The 19,560-nt window shown below is 52.2% G+C and overlaps 1 protein-coding gene across 4 annotated transcripts in view; it reads left to right on the top strand.

The window, feature by feature from the left end:
- The first annotated feature begins 4,381 nt into the window (after positions 1 to 4,381).
- Positions 4,382 to 19,560, top strand: part of LOC142497981 (guanylate-binding protein 3-like) — a 29,197-nt gene continuing 14,018 nt past the window's right edge. Inside the window, exons 1-5 of one of the 4 annotated variants that reach the window (XM_075606477.1) lie at positions 4,382 to 4,590; positions 15,314 to 15,386; positions 15,595 to 15,813; positions 16,596 to 16,723; positions 16,968 to 17,077. In XM_075606477.1, coding sequence (XP_075462592.1) covers positions 15,621 to 15,813; positions 16,596 to 16,723; positions 16,968 to 17,077 — 431 coding nt within the window. In that variant the 5' untranslated portion in view covers positions 4,382 to 4,590; positions 15,314 to 15,386; positions 15,595 to 15,620. The other 3 variants (XM_075606478.1, XM_075606475.1, XM_075606476.1) reach the window with 3 other exon arrangements.

Here is a 19,560-nt window from a genome sequence, read left to right as displayed (position 1 = left end):
CACAGCCTCAGGGTTTTGGGTCGCAAAATCGACAACCGTGAGGATGTAGCGCTTCCCCATCCAGCTAGGGAGCATAAGGGGTACCACTATGTCTACCGCTACCCTCTGGAAAGGTTCACCTATCACCGGTTGTGGTCTCAGGGGGACCCTCACACGGTCACCCACCTTGCCTACCCACTGGCAGGTATCAAAGCAGAGACAAAAATCTGCCACTGCCCACGATGCCCCCAGTAGAAACGCTGCAATAACCGGGCTCTGGTGTGGGTGACCCCCTGATGTCCCGCTAGTGGTATGGAGTGGGCTACCTGTAACAATGGCTGCCTATACACCCCGGTTACCACTAACTGTCTCCTAGCACTCCACACCCTATCCGGAGCGCCGGGAACTTGCTCTCTGTACAAGAGCCCACAGTACCAGAGATACCGATCCGACCCACCCTCAGAGGCAGACTCGGATGCCCAAAGTCCCATGCCCACTAAGCTAGGATCGGACCGCACTGCTTCTCTGAACTGGTTATCCAGCTCTGGCTACACACCCTCAGTCACTAAGTCAGGGGGTGGGGAATTAGGGACAATGGCAGGGAGGTCAGGACACAGTACAGACTCAGTCTGGCTTACCTGGTCAGTCTCCGCAAGAGCTGCAGGAATCGGTGGTCCCAAATGCAGGGGGACGGCGATCTCCTCAGTGGGCAGGGGTACCAAAGGCTCCCCCGCCTAGGCGAGTGGCCGAATTTGGCTCCTTGTGACAGCGGCCACAGGGGCAACTTTGCTGGAAAAAGAGCAGATGAGGTGTCCAAGGTCGTTAACGAGTAGCACCTCAGTATCCAACCAGGGCAAAACACCCACATCCCTCACCCATTACCCCATTCGAGAAATACATGGGTGTCACGGGAGACCAGGTTATTTAAACCTTTTTAACGGGATCATACATTGAGCAAAACAAGGTAATTAGATAAATTGTAATTTATTCAGCATAAATTCTCTTGCACACAATGATACACAAAGTACAGACAAAAAGACAAACTTACTTTGGGACTGGGGTCGAAAACTAGACTTTCCTAGGTGCAGGGAACCCTATGGGAGAGTTTTACCCTGACTGGGCCCGGAATCTCCTGGAACCCAAATTGGCATAAAGTTCCACACGCCACCGCTACGTTCTCTTCTGAGAACTTGGTCCCCCTGACCGCGAGTTATTCCAAATCTCCTGGAACTCAAATTGGCGCAAAATCCCAGCTGCGTCCGCTACTATCGTTTCTGAGAACTTGGGCGCAAAAGTTGGGACTTAGACCCTGGCGGGCAGACTTTTCTGGCTTGAAATCGAAGCCGGTTCCTCTGATATTCGCACAGAAGCAACTTTGAAAAGCCCGCCCGCGCTTTTACTGCCGGAGAACTCCAATCTGATTGGCTCACAGATTCTTATAGTACAATTCATTGCCAATTAACGCGTGGGAAAATTCCCAAGCAGTCAATCAGAGCCAAGCCGGCTAGAAAAGCCAGGTCAGCGGGAAATCCGAAATAGCCAAAGACATGCGTAAGCCTGCCATCTCTCTCCCTGGCTATCTCAATGCCACCCGCTGGGCAGGATCCACCAGGTCTGGCAGAACAAGTGGCATCCCGGAGGACTGCCATTGATTTCTGGACCTGGTACTCCACCTTTCCCCGCTGACCAAACGCTATTCACACCTTTGGGTCTCCTCTGGCTGCTTTGAACTCCGATGTCCAGCAGACTTACCGGCGCCTATGGGTTAGTTCGGGCAGCATGTTTGGACATCGGTTCCGAATGTAAAAAGCACATTACATTATATTAAAGTGTAGGCCCGGTCCCCGGCGGCTCCTAGAGACCCCCCTCCTTTGGAGCAACGCGGTTGCTGGTGCCGCCGGAGCCAGCGACGGACCCGCCGGCTGCTTCCAAAGGTGGGGGCCAGAGCAGGGAGCGGTTGGAGCCTTTGGAGGCTCGGCGGCGCACCCGGCTAGCTGGGGCCGCCATTGTAGTTGCGCGCGCATGCGCCGGGGTCACGCATGCGCGGAAGAGGCCAGGGAGTTGCGGCGGCCCTTAGGAAGTTGCGCATGTGCAGTAGAATCGCGCACGCGGCCCCAATATAGAAATTGCCTCCACGGGACTGCAATTCCCAGGAGACTATGGGGGAAAGGCACCAGGTGCCCCTGAGTAGCCAATAGGGTTGGAGGATTGCCCTGTCGGGGAAATAGATACATTTCGCGGGCTTGGAGCTCGTTAGTCAGTTGGTGCCAGGAGAAGCTACGGGAAGGAGGTAGGGTGCAGGAGTCAGTGACTCCCTGCACTAGGCCAGCAGCCCCCAAGGCCCCAGATAGCCCTGAGCCACCTAATAGTGTGAGTTGTGTCAGGGACAGGCCCCAGGTTAGGGACCCTGCCCCTTACTATCCAGAGCAAGTTAGGGACACAGCGGACGCTGCACATCTATCCCGAGGTTTGGGCTCAGACCTTCATTGTCTCTGCAGCAGCCATCCGGGTGGGATCGCCCCGGACGGTAGTTCCTGTATTCATACGACATCAGGATCCTTTGTCAAGTTCCTTGGCAGGCCCGGGCACCGGAGTGCCCGGCAGGTAATCAACAAGTGCACCAACGAGTCACATCATATTCACACGGGACAAAGTGGCTGCGCAGTCACACATATCTATTTCACTTGAGGGTGGGGTGATACTGTGTGGGGTTACTGGACACTGGGTGGGATCATCCGGTGGAGGTGGAGGTAGCGTCCTGCGAGACGCAGTAGTTAGTGCCTCCTCTAGGGAGGGACACCTGTTGATATATGTGCATATGCTATACAGTAAAGTCATTGGTTGTTTTACATACGTTGTGTGGAGTGATATATATATTTTCCTGCGAGGAACCACTCCCCCTCTGGTGGGAGCCATCGCAGGTGGAGGCACTGCACCAAGTACGAGGTTATTCATATTGTGTCATACGTGCCCCAAGCTCCCCGTGGCGGAGGCTCAGGCCTCCTGTGAGCCTAACAGGTAAAGCACCACGCTGGGTAATGCATATAGATCCCCTCACCTACACACTATCTGCGATTGGGGGGGGAATATGGGTTACAAAAGTATATTTTAATACACTTCTGAGTCTCTGGGTACAGGGGACAGAAAAGGAAACATGTTGTAGTTTTATTTCTACCTGCCTTATTCCCCACACACTTTCTCTTAGACTGAGTCTGGACTCAGAGTCCCCGCTCAGCCTTATATACGGTTGGGGTACCACAAACCCTATACCAGTTGTGGGTCACCTGGGCACTAGCTGGGGTAAGCCCCTTAACCTAGGGATTCCCCCAGCTACAGGAAAATATGTTTTATCCCCGTGCCTCATTCTCCTTTCTGGGCTGTGCTGAAGCAGGGTACCCTAGTGGTGAGTCGCGCTTGCGTTTTCAAGTGGAGGTATTGCCAGGACAATGTGCCAACATGTATCTAACTCCGTACCCCAACCTCCTAGGCACATTCTGTCAGTGGTTCCTCCGCAAACCCCCCACCCCCCGCCCTCTCCTGGACCCTTATACACGGAGCAGGGGTAAAAAAAAACAGGCGTGACCTTAATTATATAGCCCCTCCCGTCACACTGTGGTGATACCGCCCTCCCCTGTGCAGTTTACAGCTCTGCCTGGGATGATTCCCAGCGGGTTGCATGATTATTGGTTGGTATCGTATAGTTTGTGTTTCTATAATCAGAAACACGCTCTCAGCCAGTTACCGGCGTCCCCGGTGTCAGTTACATACTGAAGGAGGCTCGGCACTTTTATTCTATTATTGTATGTAACCTGCCTCCTTTCCCTATATTACACCTGTCACTTCATTTAGTGTTTATCCAAAGGAATCCGCACTGCAAATCCTGTCAGCTCTGCGGGGGTTAACCTAAAAAATGCTAAACTCGCTGCTCTAAATCAGGGATGCACAAACTTTTCCCCCTGCCCCCCCCTCCCCCCTCCCTCCCTCCCCCCTCCCTCCCCCCTCCCTCCCTCCCTCCCTCCCCCCCTCCCTCCCCCCTCCCCCCCTCCCTCCCTCCCCCCTCCCCCCCCTCCTCCCTCCCCCCCTCCCCCCCTCCCTCCCCCCCTCCCTCCCCCCCTCCCCCCTCCCTCCCCCCCCTCCCCCCCTCCCTCCCCCCCTCCCCCCCTCCCTCCCCCCCCTCCCCCCCTCCCTCCCTCCCCCCCTCCCCCCCTCCCTCCCTCCCTCCCCCCCTCCCCCCCTCCCTCCCCCCCTCCCCCCTCCCTCCCCCCCTCCCCCCCTCCCTCCCCCCCTCCCTCCCTCCCTCCCCCCCCTCCTCCCCTCCCCCCCTCCCTCCCCCCCTCCCTCCCCCCCCTCCCTCCCCCCCCACCACCTCCCCGCGCCTGCTCTCCCTCCCTGCTCGCGACCCCCCTGGGGGGCTGTCCCCCAGTTTACGAGCCCCTGTTCTGGATAATAAGGCACATCCCGCCCAGGGAGGAATTTCCTCGCATGTTGATGTAGATTATTTCTGCCCTTATTGGGAAATCACAGAGAGATCCTTTCACTTTCACTTTCAGAGACGTGAGCCAGAGGAGCAGCACAGGGGACAGTGTGACAGGGAGCGGGGGAGAGAGCGCTGTGAGTACCTGACGTGTCTGATTAAAGGTAAGGAGCAGCACAGGGGACAGTGTGACAGGGAGCGGGGGAGAGAGCGGTGTGAGTACCTGACGTGTCTGATTAAAGGTAAGGAGCAGCACAGGGGACAGTGTGACAGGGAGCGGAGGGGAGAGCGGTGTGAGTACCTGACGTGTCTGATTAAAGGTAAGGAGCAGCACAGGGGACAGTGTGACAGGGAGCGGGGGAGAGAGCGCTGTGAGTACCTGACGTGTCTGATTAAAGGTAAGGAGCAGCACAGGGGGGACAGTGTGACAGGGAGCGGGGGAGAGAGCGCTGTGAGTACCTGACGTGTCTGATTAAAGGTAAGGAGCAGCACAGGGGACAGTGTGACAGGGAGCGGGGGAGAGAGCGCTGTGAGTACCTGACGTGTCTGATTAAAGGTAAGGAGCAGCACATGGGACAGTGTGACAGGGAGCGGGGGAGAGAGCGCTGTGAGTACCTGACGTGTCTGATTAAAGCTGTATGGAGCAGCACAGGGGACAGTGTGACAGGGAGCGGGGGAGAGAGCGGTGTGAGTACCTGACGTGTCTGATTAGCAGCACAGGGGACAGTGTGACAGGGAGCGGGGGGAGAGCGGTGTGAGTACCTGACGTGTCTGATTAAAGGTAAGGAGCAGCACAGGGGACAGTGTGACAGGGAGCGGGGGAGAGAGCGGTGTGAGAAGCCTGACGTGTCTGATTAAAGGTAAGGAGCAGCACAGGGGACAGTGTGACAGGGAGCGGGGGAGAGAGTGGTGTGAGAAGCCTGACGTGTCTGATTAAAGGTAAGGAGCAGCACAGGGGACAGTGTGACAGGGAGCGGGGAGAGAGCGGTGTGAGTACCTGACGTGTCTGATTAAAGGTAAGGAGCAGCACAGGGGACAGTGTGACAGGGAGCGGGGGAGAGAGCGGTGTGAGAAGCCTGACGTGTCTGATTAAAGGTAAGGAGCAGCACAGGGGACAGTGACAGGGAGCGGGGGAGAGAGCGCTGTGAGTACCTGACGTGTCTGATTAAAGGTAAGGAGCAGCACAGGGGACAGTGTGACAGGGAGCGGGGGGGAGAGCGGTGTGAGAGGTAAGGAGCAGCACAGGGGACAGTGTGACAGGGAGCGGGGGAGAGAGCGGTGTGAGAAGCCTGACGTGTCTGATTAAAGGTAAGGAGCAGCACAGGGGACAGTGTGACAGGGAGCGGGGGAGAGAGCGCTGTGAGTACCTGACGTATCTGATTAAAGGTAAGGAGCAGCACAGGGGACAGTGTGACAGGGAGCGGGGGAGAGAGCGCTGTGAGTACCTGACGTGTCTGATTAAAGGTAAGGAGCAGCACAGGGGACAGTGTGACAGGGAGCGGGGGAGAGAGCGCTGTGAGTACCTGACGTGTCTGATTAAAGGTAAGGAGCAGCACAGGGGACAGTGTGACAGGGAGCGGGGGAGAGAGCGCTGTGAGTACCTGACGTGTCTGATTAAAGGTAAGGAGCAGCACAGGGGACAGTGTGACAGGGAGCGGGGGAGAGAGCGCAGTGAGTACCTGACGTGTCTGATTAAAGGTAAGGAGCAGCACAGGGGACAGTGTGACAGGGAGCGGGGGAGAGAGCGCTGTGAGTACCTGACGTGTCTGATTAAAGGTAAGGAGCAGCACAGGGGACAGTGTGACAGGGAGCGGGGGAGAGAGCGCTGTGAGTACCTGACGTGTCTGATTAAAGGTAAGGAGCAGCACAGGGGACAGTGTGAAAGGGAGCGGGGAGAGAGCGCTGTGAGTACCTGACGTGTCTGATTAAAGGTAAGGAGCAGCACAGGGGACAGTGTGACAGGGAGCGGGGGAGAGAGCGCAGTGAGTACCTGACGTGTCTGATTAAAGGTAAGAAGCAGCACAGGGGACAGTGTGACAGGGAGCGGGGGAGAGAGCGCTGTGAGTACCTGACGTGTCTGATTAAAGGTAAGGAGCAGCACAGGGGACAGTGTGACAGGGAGCGGGGGAGAGAGCGCTGTGAGTACCTGACGTGTCTGATTAAAGGTAAGGAGCAGCACAGGGGACAGTGTGACAGGGAGCGGGGGAGAGAGCGGTGTGAGTACCTGACGTGTCTGATTAAAGGTAAGGAGCAGCACAGGGGACAGTGTGACAGGGAGCGGGGGAGGGAGCGCTGTGAGTACCTGACGTGTCTGATTAAAGGTAAGGAGCAGCGCAGGGGACAGTGTGACAGGGAGCGGGGGAGAGAGCGCTGTGAGTACCTGACGTGTCTGATTAAAGGTAAGGAGCAGCACAGGGGACAGTGTGACAGGGAGCGGGGGAGAGAGCGCTGTGAGTACCTGACGTGTCTGATTAAAGGTAAGGAGCAGCACAGGGGACAGTGTGACAGGGAGCGGGGGAGAGAGCGGTGTGAGTACCTGACGTGTCTGATTAAAGGTAAGGAGCAGCACAGGGGACAGTGTGACAGGGAGCGAGGGGAGAGCGGTGTGAGTACCTGACGTGTCTGATTAAAGGTAAGGAGCAGCACAGGGGACAGTGTGACAGGGAGCGGGGGGGAGAGCGCTGTGAGAAGCCTGACGTGTCTGATTAAAGGTAAGGCGCAGCACAGGGGACAGTGTGACAGGGAGCGGGGGAGAGAGCGGTGTGAGTACCTGACGTGTCTGATTAAAGGTAAGGAGCAGCACAGGGGACAGTGTGACAGGGAGCGGGGGAGAGAGCGCTGTGAGTACCTGACGTGTCTGATTAAAGGTAAGGAGCAGCACAGGGGACAGTGTGACAGGGAGCGGGGGAGAGAGCGCTGTGAGTACCTGACGTGTCTGATTAAAGGTAAGGAGCAGCACAGGGGACAGTGTGACAGGGAGCGGGGGAGAGAGCGGTGTGAGTACCTGACGTGTCTGATTAAAGGTAAGGAGCAGCACAGGGGACAGTGTGACAGGGAGCGGGGGAGAGAGCGCTGTGAGTACCTGACGTGTCTGATTAAAGGTAAGGAGCAGCACAGGGGACAGTGTGACAGGGAGCGGGGGAGAGAGCGCTGTGAGTACCTGACGTGTCTGATTAAAGGTAAGGAGCAGCACAGGGGACAGTGTGACAGGGAGCGGGGGAGAGAGCGCTGTGAGTACCTGACGTGTCTGATTAAAGGTAAGGAGCAGCACAGGGGACAGTGTGACAGGGAGCGGGGGGGAGAGCGGTGTGAGTACCTGACATGTCTGATTAAAGGTAAGGAGCAGCACAGGGGACAGTGTGACAGGGAGCGGGGGAGAGAGCGCTGTGAGTACCTGACGTGTCTGATTATAGGTAAGGAGCAGCACAGGGGACAGTGGGACAGGGAGCGGGGGAGAGAGCGCTGTGAGTACCTGACATGTCTGATTAAAGGTAAGGAGCAGCACAGGGGACAGTGTGACTGGGAGCGGGGGAGAGAGCGGTGTGAGTACCTGACGTGTCTGATTAAAGGTAAGGAGCAGCACAGGGGACAGTGTGACAGGGAGCGGAGGGGAGAGCGCTTTGAGAAGCCTGACGTGTCTGATTAAAGGTAAGGAGCAGCACAGGGGACAGTGTGACAGGGAGCGGGGAGAGAGCGGTGTGAGTACCTGACGTGTCTGATTAAAGGTAAGGAGCAGCACAGGGGACAGTGTGACAGGGAGCGGGGGAGAGAGCGGTGTGAGTACCTGACGTGTCTGATTAAAGGTAAGGAGCAGCACAGGGGACAGTGTGACAGGGAGCGGGGGGAGAGCGCTGTGAGAAGCCTGACGTGTCTGATTAAAGGTAAGGAGCAGCACAGGGGACAGTGTGACAGGGAGCGGGGGAGAGAGCGGTGTGAGTACCTGACGTGTCTGATTAAAGGTAAGGAGCAGCACAGGGGACAGTGTGACAGGGAGCGGGGGAGAGAGCGCTGTGAGTACCTGACGTGTCTGATTAAAGGTAGGGAGCAGCACATGGGACAGAAGCACATACAGTACGTATGTTATTGCCACACACACTGTCCTTGTGCTTCTGTGCTGTTTTACACTTCGCACTGAGGCTGTAACATACCCGATACTTCATGGTGCGCTGACTTATTTCTTACTTTTCACGCTCGTTGTTTTGCGGAGTTTCCCCTGGTTTTTATTTTATATTCTTTATATTATTATTTTCCCAGCATCCTTTGCTGGGTGAATGAGTAATAATGGAAGCAGCTGGTTAACCTTCGACATTGACAGGGCTGTGCTGGACTCGGACATTTAAAGATGGCGCAGGGGTCGGAGCGCGGAGCGACCCTTTCCTGTTGGCGTCCCGGGCAAGTGGCTGTCCAGCCCGCCCCTTAATCCAGCACTGCATATTGCTCCACATAACCCCTCCTTATAACTACTGCTATTACACCATATAACCGCTCCCTATAACTCCTCCTATTACCCCATATAACCGCTCCCTATAACTACTGCTATTACCCCATATAACCGCTCCTTATAACTACTGCTATTACACCATATAACCGCTCCCTATAACTCCTCCTATTACCCCATATAACCGCTCCCTATAACTCCTCCTATTACCCCATATAACCGCTCCCTATAACTCCTCCTATTTCCCTATATATCCGCTCCCTATAACTCCCCCTATTACCCCATATAACTGCTCCCTATAACTCCTCCTATTACCCTATATATCCGCTCCCTATAACTCCCCCTATTACCCCATATAACTGCTCCCTATAACTCCTCCTATTACCCCTTATAACTGCTCCCTATAACTCCTCCTATTACCCCATATAACCTCTCCCTATAACTCCTCCTATTACCCCATATAACCTCTCCCTATAACTCCTCATATTACCCCATATTACCTCTCCCTATAACTCCTCCTATTACCCCATATAACCGCTCCCTATAACTCCTCATATTACCCCATATTACCTCTCCCTATAACTCCTCCTATTACCCCATATAACCGCTCCCTATAACTCCTCCTATTACCCCATATTACCTCTCCTTATAACTCCTCCTGTTACCCCATATAACTTCTCCCTATAACTCCTCCTATTGCCCCATATAACCGCTCCCTATAACTCCTCCTATTACCCCATATAACCGCTCCCTATAACTCCCCCTATTACCCCATATAACCTCTCCCTATAACTCCTCCTATTACCCCATATAACCTCTCCCTATAACTCCTCCTATTACCCCATATAACCGCTCCCTGTAACTCCTCCTGTTACCCCATATAACCTCTGCCTATAACTCCTCCTATTACCCCATATAACCTCTGCCTATAACTCCTCCTATTACCCCATATAACCGCTCCCTATAACTCCTCCTATTACCCCATATTACCTCTCCTTATAACTCCTCCTATTACCCCATATAACCGCTCCCTATAACTCCTCCTATTACCCCATATTACCTCTCCTTATAACTCCTCCTATTACCCCATATAACCTCTCCCTATAACTCCAACCCCAGCATCTCTCTCCTCTCCCCCTAGCATCTCTCTCCTCTCCCCCCAGCACGTCTCTCTCCTCTCCCCCCTGCATCTCTCTCCTCTCATCCCAGCATCTCTCTTTCCTCTCGCCCCAGCATCGCTTTCTCCTCTCCCCGCACCCAGCATGTCTTTCACTCTTCTCCCCGTGTATGTTCCTGTGTCATCCTCTCTCTAACAATCTGAGGTATCTTTTCCCGCAACTTTTTCTCTTTTCCTTACCCCTTTCTCACTCTCTCCCCCTCATGTCTCTCTCACTCTCTCCCCCTCATGTCTCTCTCTTTTCTCCCCCTCATGTCTCTCTCTTTTCTCCCCCTCATGTCTCTCTCTTTTCTCCCCCTCATGTCTCTCTCTTTTCTCCCCCTCATGTCTCTCCCACTTTTCTCCCCTTCATGTCTCTCACTTTTCTCCCCCTCATGTCTCTCTCACTTTTCTCCCCTTCATGTCTCTCTCACTCTCTCCCCTTCATGTCTCTCACTTTTCTCCCCCTCATGTCTCTCTCACTTTTCTCCCCCTCATGTCTCTCTCACTTTTCTCCCCCTCATGTCTCTCTCACTTTTCTCCCCCTCATGTCTCTCCCACTTTTCTCCCCCTCATGTCTCTCTCTCTTTTCTCCCCCTCATGTCTCTCTCACTTTTCTCCCTCTCCTGTCTCTCTCACTTTTCTCCCCCTCATGTCTCTCACTTTTCTCCCCCTCATGTCTCTTTCTATTTTCTCCCCCTCATGTCTCTCTCACTTTTCTCCCCTTCATGTCTCTCTCACTTTTCTCCCCCTCATGTCTCTCTCACTTTTCTCCCCCTCATGTCTCTCTCACTTTTCTCCCCCTCATGTCTCTCTCTCTCTCTTTTCTCCCCCTCATGTCTCTCTCACTTTTCTCCCCCTCATGTCTCTCTTTTCTCCCTCTCATGTCTCTCTCACTTTTCTCCCCCTCATGTCTCTCTCACTTTTCTCCCCCTCATGTCTCTCTCACTTTTCTCCCCCTCATGTCTCTCTCACTTTTCTCCCCCTCATGTCTCTCTCACTTTTCTCCCCCTCATGTCTCTCTCACTTTTCTCCCCCTCATGTCTCTCTCACTCTCTCCCCCACGTGTCTTTCTCTTTTCTCCCCCTCATGTCTCTCCCACTTTTCTCCCCATCATGTCTCTCTCACTCTCTCCCCTTCATGTCTCTCACTTTTCTCCCCCTCATGTCTCTCTCACTTTTCTCCCCCTCATGTCTCTCTCACTTTTCTCCCCCTCATGTCTCTCCCACTTTTCTTCCCCTCATGTCTCTCTCTCTTTTCTCCCCCTCATGTCTCTCTCACTTTTCTCCCTCTCATGTCTCTCTCACTTTTCTCCCCCTCATGTCTCTCTTTTCTCCCCCTCATGTCTCTCTCTCTTTTCTCCCCCTCATGTCTCGCTCTCTTTTCTCCCCCTCATGTCTCTCCCACTTTTCTCCCCCTCATGTCTCTCCCACTTTTCTCCCCCTCATGTCTCTCTCACTTTTCTCCCCCTCATGTCTCTCTCACTTTTCTCCCCCTCATGTCTCTCTCACTTTTTCCCCTCATGTCTCTCCCACTTTTCTCCCCCTCATGTCACTCTCACTTTTCACCCCCTCATGTCTCTCTCACTTTTCTCCCCCTCATGTTTCTCTCTCTTTTCTCCCCCTCATGTCACTCTCACTTTTCTCCCCCTCATGTCACTCTCACTTTTCTCCCCCTCATGTCTCTCTCACTTTTCTCCCCCTCATGTCTCTCCCACTTTTCTCCCCCTCATGTCTCTCACTTTTCTCCCCCTCATGTCTCGCTCTCTTTTCTCCCCCTCATGTCTCTCACTTTTCTCCCCCTTATGTCTCTCACTTTTCTCCCCCTCATGTCTCTCACTTTTCTCCCCCTCATGTCTCTCTCACTTTTCTCCCCCTCATGTCTCTCTCACTTTTTCCCCCTCATGTCTCTCTCTTTTACTCATCATGTCTCTCTCTTTTCCCCATCATATCTCTCTCTTTTCTCCCCATCATGTCTCTCTCTATTTTCTCCCCCTCATGTCTCTCTCTTTTCTCCCCCTCATGTCTCTCTCTCTTTTCTCCACCTCATGTCTCTCTCACTCTTTCCCCCTCATGTCTCTCCCACTTTTCTCCCCCTCATGTCTCGCTCTCTTTTCTCCCCCTCATGTCTCTCTCTCTTTTCTCCCCCTCATGTCTCTCACTTTTCTCCCCCTCGTGTCTCTCTTTTCTCCCCTTCCTGTCTCTCCCACTTTTCTCCCCCTCGTGTCTCTCTCTCTTCTCCCCCTCATGTCTCTCTTTTCTCCCCCTCATGTCTCTCTTTTCTCCCCATCATTTCTCTCTCTCTTTTCTCCCCTCATGTCTCTCTCTTTTCTCCCCCTCATGTCTCTCTCTCTTTTCTCCCCCTCATGTCTCTCTCTTTTCCCCATCATGTCTCTTTCTTTTCTCCCACTCATGTCTCTCTCACTTTTCTCCCCCTCGTGTCTCTCCTTTCTCCCCCTCATGTCTCTCCCACTTTTCTCCCCCTCATTTCTCTCTCTCTTTTCTCCCCCTCATGTCTCTCCCACTTTTCTCCCCCTCATTTCTCTCTCTCTTTTCTCCCCCTCGTGTCTCTCTTTTCTCCCCCTCATGTCTCTCCCACTTTTCTCCCCCTCATGTCTCTCCCACTTTTCTCCCTCTCATCTCTCTCTTTTCTCCCCCTCATGACTCTCTCACTTTTCTCCCCCTCATGTCTCTCTCACTTTTCTCCCCCTCATGTCTCTCTCTCTTTTCTCCCCCTCATGTCTCTCTCTTTTCTCCCCCTCATGTCTCTCACATTTCTCCCCCCCATGTCACTCTCTCTTTTCTCCCCCTCATGTCTCTCTCTCTTTTCTCCCCCTCATGTCTCTCTCTTTTCTCCCCCTCATGTCTCTCTCTTTTCCCCATCATGTCTCTTTCTTTTCTCCCACTCATGTCTCTCTCACTTTTCTCCCCCTCGTGTCTCTCCTTTCTCCCCCTCATGTCTCTCCCACTTTTCTCCCCCTCATTTCTCTCTCTCTTTTCTCCCCCTCATGTCTCTCCCACTTTTCTCCCCCTCATTTCTCTCTCTCTTTTCTCCCCCTCATGTCTCTCTCTCTTTTCTCCCCCTCACTTTTCTCCATCTCATGTCTCCCCCAATTTTCTCCCACTCATGTCTCTCCCACTTTGCTCCCCCTCATGTCTCTCCCACTTTTCTCCCCCTCATGTCTCTCTTTTCTCCGCCTCATGTCTCTCCCACTTTTCTCACCCTCATTTCTCTCTCTCTCTTTTCTCCCCCTCATGTCTCTCACTTTTCTCCCCCTCATGTCTCTCCCACTTTTCTCCCCCTCATTTCTCTCTCACTTTTCTCCCCCTCATTTCTCTCTCTTTTCTCCCCCTCGTGTCTCTCTCTTTTCTCCCCCTCATGTCTCTCTCTTTTCTCCCCCTCATGTCTCTCTCTTTTCTCCCCCTCATGTCTCTCACTTTTCTCCCAATCATGTCACTCTCTCTTTTCTCCCCCTCATGTCTCTCTCTCTCTTTTCTCCCCCTCATGTCTCTCTCTTTTCTCCCCCTCATGTCTCTCACTTTTCTCCCCCTCATGTCACTCTCTCTTTTCTCCCCCTCATGTCACTCCCTCTTTTCCCCCTCATGTCACTCCCTCTTTTCCCCCTCATGTCACTCTCTCTTTTCTCCCCCTCATGTCACTCCCTCTTTTCCCCCTCATGTCACTCCCTCTTTTCCCCCTCATGTCGCTCTCTCTTTTCTCCCCCTCATGTCTCTCCCACTTTTCTCCCCCTCATGTCTCTCCCACTTTTCTCCCCCTCATGTCTCACTTTTCTCCCCCTCATGTCACTCTCTCTTTTCTCCCCCTCATGTCACTCTCTCTTTTCCCCCTCATGTCGCTCTCTCTTTTCTCCCCCTCATGTCTCTCCCACTTTTCTCCCCCTCATTTCTCTCTCTCTTTTCTCCCTCTCATCTCTCTCTTTTCTCCCCCCGTCTCTTTCCCCTCTTATATATTTCTCTCTTTATTTTCTCTTTGTGTTCTTCTCTCTCCCTTTCTGTATTCTTCCCTTTCCTGTCTGTTTTTACCCCTGTGATTTAACCCTTCCCCTCCCTCTCACCTTTCCCAGCCTGTCTCTCAGGCTGCCGTTCCAGCCCCGCACGGATCTACTTGAGACCCCACCCCCTAAGCTAGGCCCCGCCCACCCAGGAGTCTCTGCAGGGGCAGGGATTCCCCTCTGTGCTTCCTGCAGCACCTCAGGGTCCCGTCCCCCCCATGCTAGGCCCCGCCCACCCAGGAGTGTCTGCAGAGGCAGGGATTCCCCTCTGTGCTTCCTGCAGCACCTCAGGGCCCCGCCCCCTCATGCTAGGCCCCGCCCACCCAGGAGTCTCTGCAGGGGCAGGGATTCCCCTCTGTGCTTCCTGCAGCACCTCAGGGTCCCGTCCCCCCCATGCTAGGCCCCGCCCACCCAGGAGTCTCTGCAGAGGCAGGGATTCCCCTCTGTGCTTCCTGCAGCATCTCAGGGCCCCCCAGGAATTAATGTGCAGGCTGCAGAGGGCTGAGCCCCTAACACACCAGGCCCGGGACAACAGTCCTGGCTGTCCCCCCCTGCCCCCCCCCCCCCCCCCCCACTGTCAGCGGCCCTGGACATATGGCTCAGTGCCTTGATACAGTGACATATGAAAATGCATCTTTTAGTATCATGTTAATGCCAAGATTACACCCCATTAAAGCAGCAGAACACGTTTATTAGGTGGGAAGCAGGGAGTCTCCAGAGCCGAACCCTGTTACTTTCTTCTCCGGTGACCCCATGTGTCCTGACATACTTACCTCCGTAGGGTGCACCGGTATCTCTGGGCAGGTTTAAAGGTCTTGGTCACACGGGCCAGTAGGAAGCCGCAAAGGATGACGTTACGGCTTCCTATTGGCCAACGTGACACTGTCATTTAGAGAGCCCCACACAGCCCATCCGGAGCTGCAATCAGAACCCCCTATGGAGGTAGGTACCTCAGGAAGCAGGGAATCAGCTCCGGAGACACCCTGCCTCAATCCTATCACTTATATTTACTTACACACATACACTATATATTCCATATGGTTCTGATAATAGTGTGTAACTTCCTTATATTTACTTACACACACACACTATATATTCCATATGGTTCTGATAATAGTGTGTAATATTCCTTATATTTATCTTTTCACCTGCTACTGTATGATGGCAAATGGGTGGTTCCTCTGCACATCATTTCTATATTCATTTAAACGATCCCTAACGGAGTGCTCTTTCCTTTCTCTCTTTTTATAATAGGAATAAGCGCTTCAGACATAAAAGGAACATTAGGAGAAGGAGTCCCTGTCCCGAAGAGCTAACAATCTAAGTGGTAAGTAGGGAGAAATTACGGAGACAGTGAGAACAAGGTGTAAGAAGGTGACCCAGTTGGTTTGGGGGAGTTGGCAGTCGGGAGCACTCGGCACCAGAGGATTGGCCGGCATTGAGAGATTTGGGAGTGTTTGTGTTGGAGATAAGAGTTATAACAACTTCTAGTCTCGGGGGGTGATCTGATCTGGTGTCTCTTGTTCCTTCCTCAGTGTTTACTCCGACCCGTCAACCCAAAATGGCTTCAAAACACCCCATGCCCGATCCTCTCTGTCTCATTGAAAACACAGACCAGGGGGAATTCCATGTGAACCCCAAAGCCTTAAGCGTCCTGTCCCAGATTAGCCAGCCTGTGGTGGTGGTGACCATTGCTGGCTTGTACCGAACAGGAAAATCCTATCTGATGAACCGACTGGCTGGGAAGACAACAGGTGAGAGGCTTTAGATCGGACGGGTTTTGGGAGCAGCGTCTGTGTCTCACTCGGGGCCAGATTCAATTAATTCCCCCCCACCCCCAAACAAGGTAAAGACAGCTTACCTGTATTTAACCCTTCACCAGAGTGCAACAGGACCTCCGCAGGTTGTGATTGGATGATCGCTTTAGCGGTGATCACATGGCCGCCACTGGCCCCGCCCCATTTCCATTGGGCCAATCAGCCCTAGGAAAGCAAGCGATTGTGCCATGATGTTCCGGCCACGTGAATCGGGCCTGTAAATATGACTATTTCTGTTATAATGGGGAGTAAGCCATAAGCAATAAAGACAGAGTGATAATGCAGCATCCAGGGAGTGTTCTTAAAACTGCTAATCTACATGTAAACGAGCATTTTAGTGCGGGGCGAGAAGCAAAGCTGAGTTTTTGTGACCTCCTGGATCCCATAATTAGACGTTCTGTAATGAGTTAATCTCTTAGAAATCAGGGTTTTAATAAAAAATAAAAAAAACCTTTCAGATGCACGTTGCATTGTAAAGTCCCTATATTTATTTTCATTTGTTTTCATTCACAATCACAGGCTCCTTTGTAAAGTCCTTCAGTACAGTTGTGCTTTGGAGTAGTTTCTGTGGACACTTAACCACTCCACTGGATTCCAGTAGAGTTGTATCTCCCCTGACAATAAATCTGGTGCCCCCTTCTGTATAAGAGCCACGATGCAGTAGGTGGGACAGTACGTATTAGCTACCTGACGCTTTCTTTCTGTGGTTCACTGTTCAGGTTTTGCTCTGGGATCCACCATCCAGTCTAAGACCAAAGGGATCTGGATGTGGTGTGTCCCTCACCCTTCTAAACCTGGACACACCCTGGTGCTGCTGGACACTGAGGGGCTGGGGGACGTGGAGAAGGTGAGTGAGAGGAGGTCTTGACCCCATGATTTATGTATTGGCTTCTAAATATATGGCAGCGCTTGAGCTCTGGCATATATCTCCTGGTTTCCGAGACATATATCCTACTCTATGACTAGATTGTATACTGGATTCAATACTTAAAGACTTGTAGAAGTCTACATAGAAGTTCTCATATCCTGGAGAGCGTGTGTGTGTTATAGTCACTGTGTGGATGTAACCCTTTCTTATTTCTCTGTCTCAGGGAGATAGTAAGAATGACATGTGGATCTTCTCTCTGACCGTCCTGCTGAGCAGCACGCTGGTGTATAACAGCATGGGGACTATAGATAATTTTGCTGTGGAGAAGCTGCAGTATCCTTTATATGATGGTAGCGCACTTTCCCCAACCCCCTGGGAGATGTGTGACTACGGTGTGTGTGGTGCGATACCTGTGGCTCACAGGAGGCCTGAGCCTCCGCTGCTGGGAGCCTGGGGTGTACCTGGATTGATGCTCGGTAGCGCCTCCACCTGTACGGAATTCTATATGTAGAATAACCCCGTTACAGGACCCGCGTGCAATAAAAAAACACACTTAGTAAAAAGATAACAGTTTTACTGCAGGCAACATAAGGAATATATATGCAGTCCCACCGACCATTCCCCGCCCTGGAGTCACAGTCCCCAAAGTACCTGAGGGGCCCTTGGGCACCCAACCACCCTGGTGTCCACAAGGTAATACCCCACCTAATGTGTGGTATAGCGCTGCCCACTAAAGTGTTTGTTGACGCACGTGTTGCGTTGGGTACCTGCCGGGTGGTGCCAGACCCAGGCGCGCTGCAGCAATAAGATGGGAGCCACGGATCCAGAGGGTTGAACCGTGTCCCACCATATATATAATGTCTCTTTAGAAGCAGGTGTCTGGTACCAGAGCCCCTGCGGGCAGGACGCAGCCGCGTCCTGGTTGTATCCCTTACTCTAGTACTAAAGGGGCAGAGTCCCTATCTATGGGCCTGTCCCTGCAGCAACCACAAAGCCGAGGGGAGTCGGGGCCTAGCTGGGGCCTAACAGGAGTTATCTGGCCTTGTGCTGGTGCCACAGACACCTGCACACACAACCTACACCTTCCTTGTCCCAGCTCCGACTGACGTGGTCTCAGCGCTCACTATGTAACCATCTCGGGGTGCAGGGGAATTCGGCCGCGCGATTGGCTAAGCTTAGCCACTTGACTTATAGCCCCTTGGCATTATGGGGCTGTTTCCCTAATGGCCGCCGCTTGCACTGCGCATGCGCGAGGAGTCCCAAGATGGCCGTCCCAACAGAAAAACCCTGCACTGCGCATGCACAACTGTACTGCGCATGTGCGAGCAATACCAAGATGGCGGCACCCTGCAACGGGAGCCACCAATGCCTCCGGCACTCTGCACATCCCCCTGCTGTAGCGGAGGAACGGGGGACCGGGGAAGGGACCCTGCTACATGACGTAGTAATACAGCAGGATTCGGGGAGCAGGTGCAGGATTCGGGGAGCAGGTGATGCAAATCTTCATATGGGTGTTTATGTAGAAAGTGATGAGAAAGAGAGAGCTGCGTGTGCTTCACAGGGGGACAGATCTGTGAGCACACCTAAGATACCTGGGAAATAAGCTGATTTAAATATGCAATATAAATATATTAGCATATTTTCCATATGTCCATATGCAAAATAAGTGCCTCTACTTAATGGTATATAAGTAAATGGTATTCTACTAAATAGGTGTGAGGTGAAGATGATGCTGTTATTAATGAGATCCCAGGCGCTGGAAAGAAACATGAGCAGATGTTCTCATAAGGGGCATTTATTATAAGAAATGTGTTATTTTATTTGTAAATATTAGACATCCTTATCAGTGTGATACACAAGTACAACTGTAGTTATACACATAGTACCAGTCAGAAGATTCTCCAATTAAAAAACATATAAAATAAAGCAGATTTGATCAAACAGAAATGTAAATAATTGCCAAACAAATCCTGTCCTTCCCTTCGTCTAAACAAGAACTCCCCCTATTCCATGTTCTGTTTTCCCTGCATAAATTCACTGAGATTACAATGTATACACCAGCATGTTATTGGAATAGAACGATATCTGAAGAAATATACTGAAATCAGGGTGTGTCGCCCGCCTCACAGCCTGTCTGGGTATGTATACAACCAATGAAAAGGCTTCTCGTCGCCCCCCTTTTATTCTCTACACAGAGAGGTAACATATCAAAGTCTCCCATCACCAAGGCTCGGGCATTAGTACTGCAAAAAAAACAACACCAGGTGATGTAAAAACATGTAACTGCACCAGATTTGGGCCAGTGTTACTGGATGTATGGGTTAAATAGCCCCTCTCTTGAGAGAGGGGTTAAGTCTGACACATTTCAGGCATATACTTTTTCATTATTTCATGTGAAATGCACTAAAAGGAGTTGTGTTTTATTCCTCCCACAGAAAGGAGCTCTCTGTGTTATTTTTAATGACAGAGTTGTTCCATGTTATTGCCTTGGATTGCATTCATGTCATTACCCTGAGGTGCTCCAAAATATATAGGAGTATATGTGCTCTGAAAAATTAAAGATACTTGTGGGGGCTGGAACTCAATGGTGAAATCCCATAGAAATTAAGCGAAAAGCGTCACACTCCAAAATAGTGGTCAAGTGGTTAATATATATTCAGCCAACGTTTCAGTCCAACACAGCACAGTTCTTGAGAAAGGTCTGCAGTGTTGGACGGAAACGTTGGATGAATATATATTAACCACGTGATCATTATTTTGGAGGGTTACTCTTTTCACTTCTGTAATAAATGTGGAATAAATTATTCCGTATTTTA

This window comes from Ascaphus truei, chromosome 6 (assembly GCF_040206685.1).
Source record: "Ascaphus truei isolate aAscTru1 chromosome 6, aAscTru1.hap1, whole genome shotgun sequence".
Taxonomy (NCBI): Eukaryota; Metazoa; Chordata; class Amphibia; order Anura; family Ascaphidae; genus Ascaphus; species Ascaphus truei.
Note: the sequence above shows the minus strand (reverse complement) of the source record. Positions and strands in the feature narration are given on the sequence as shown.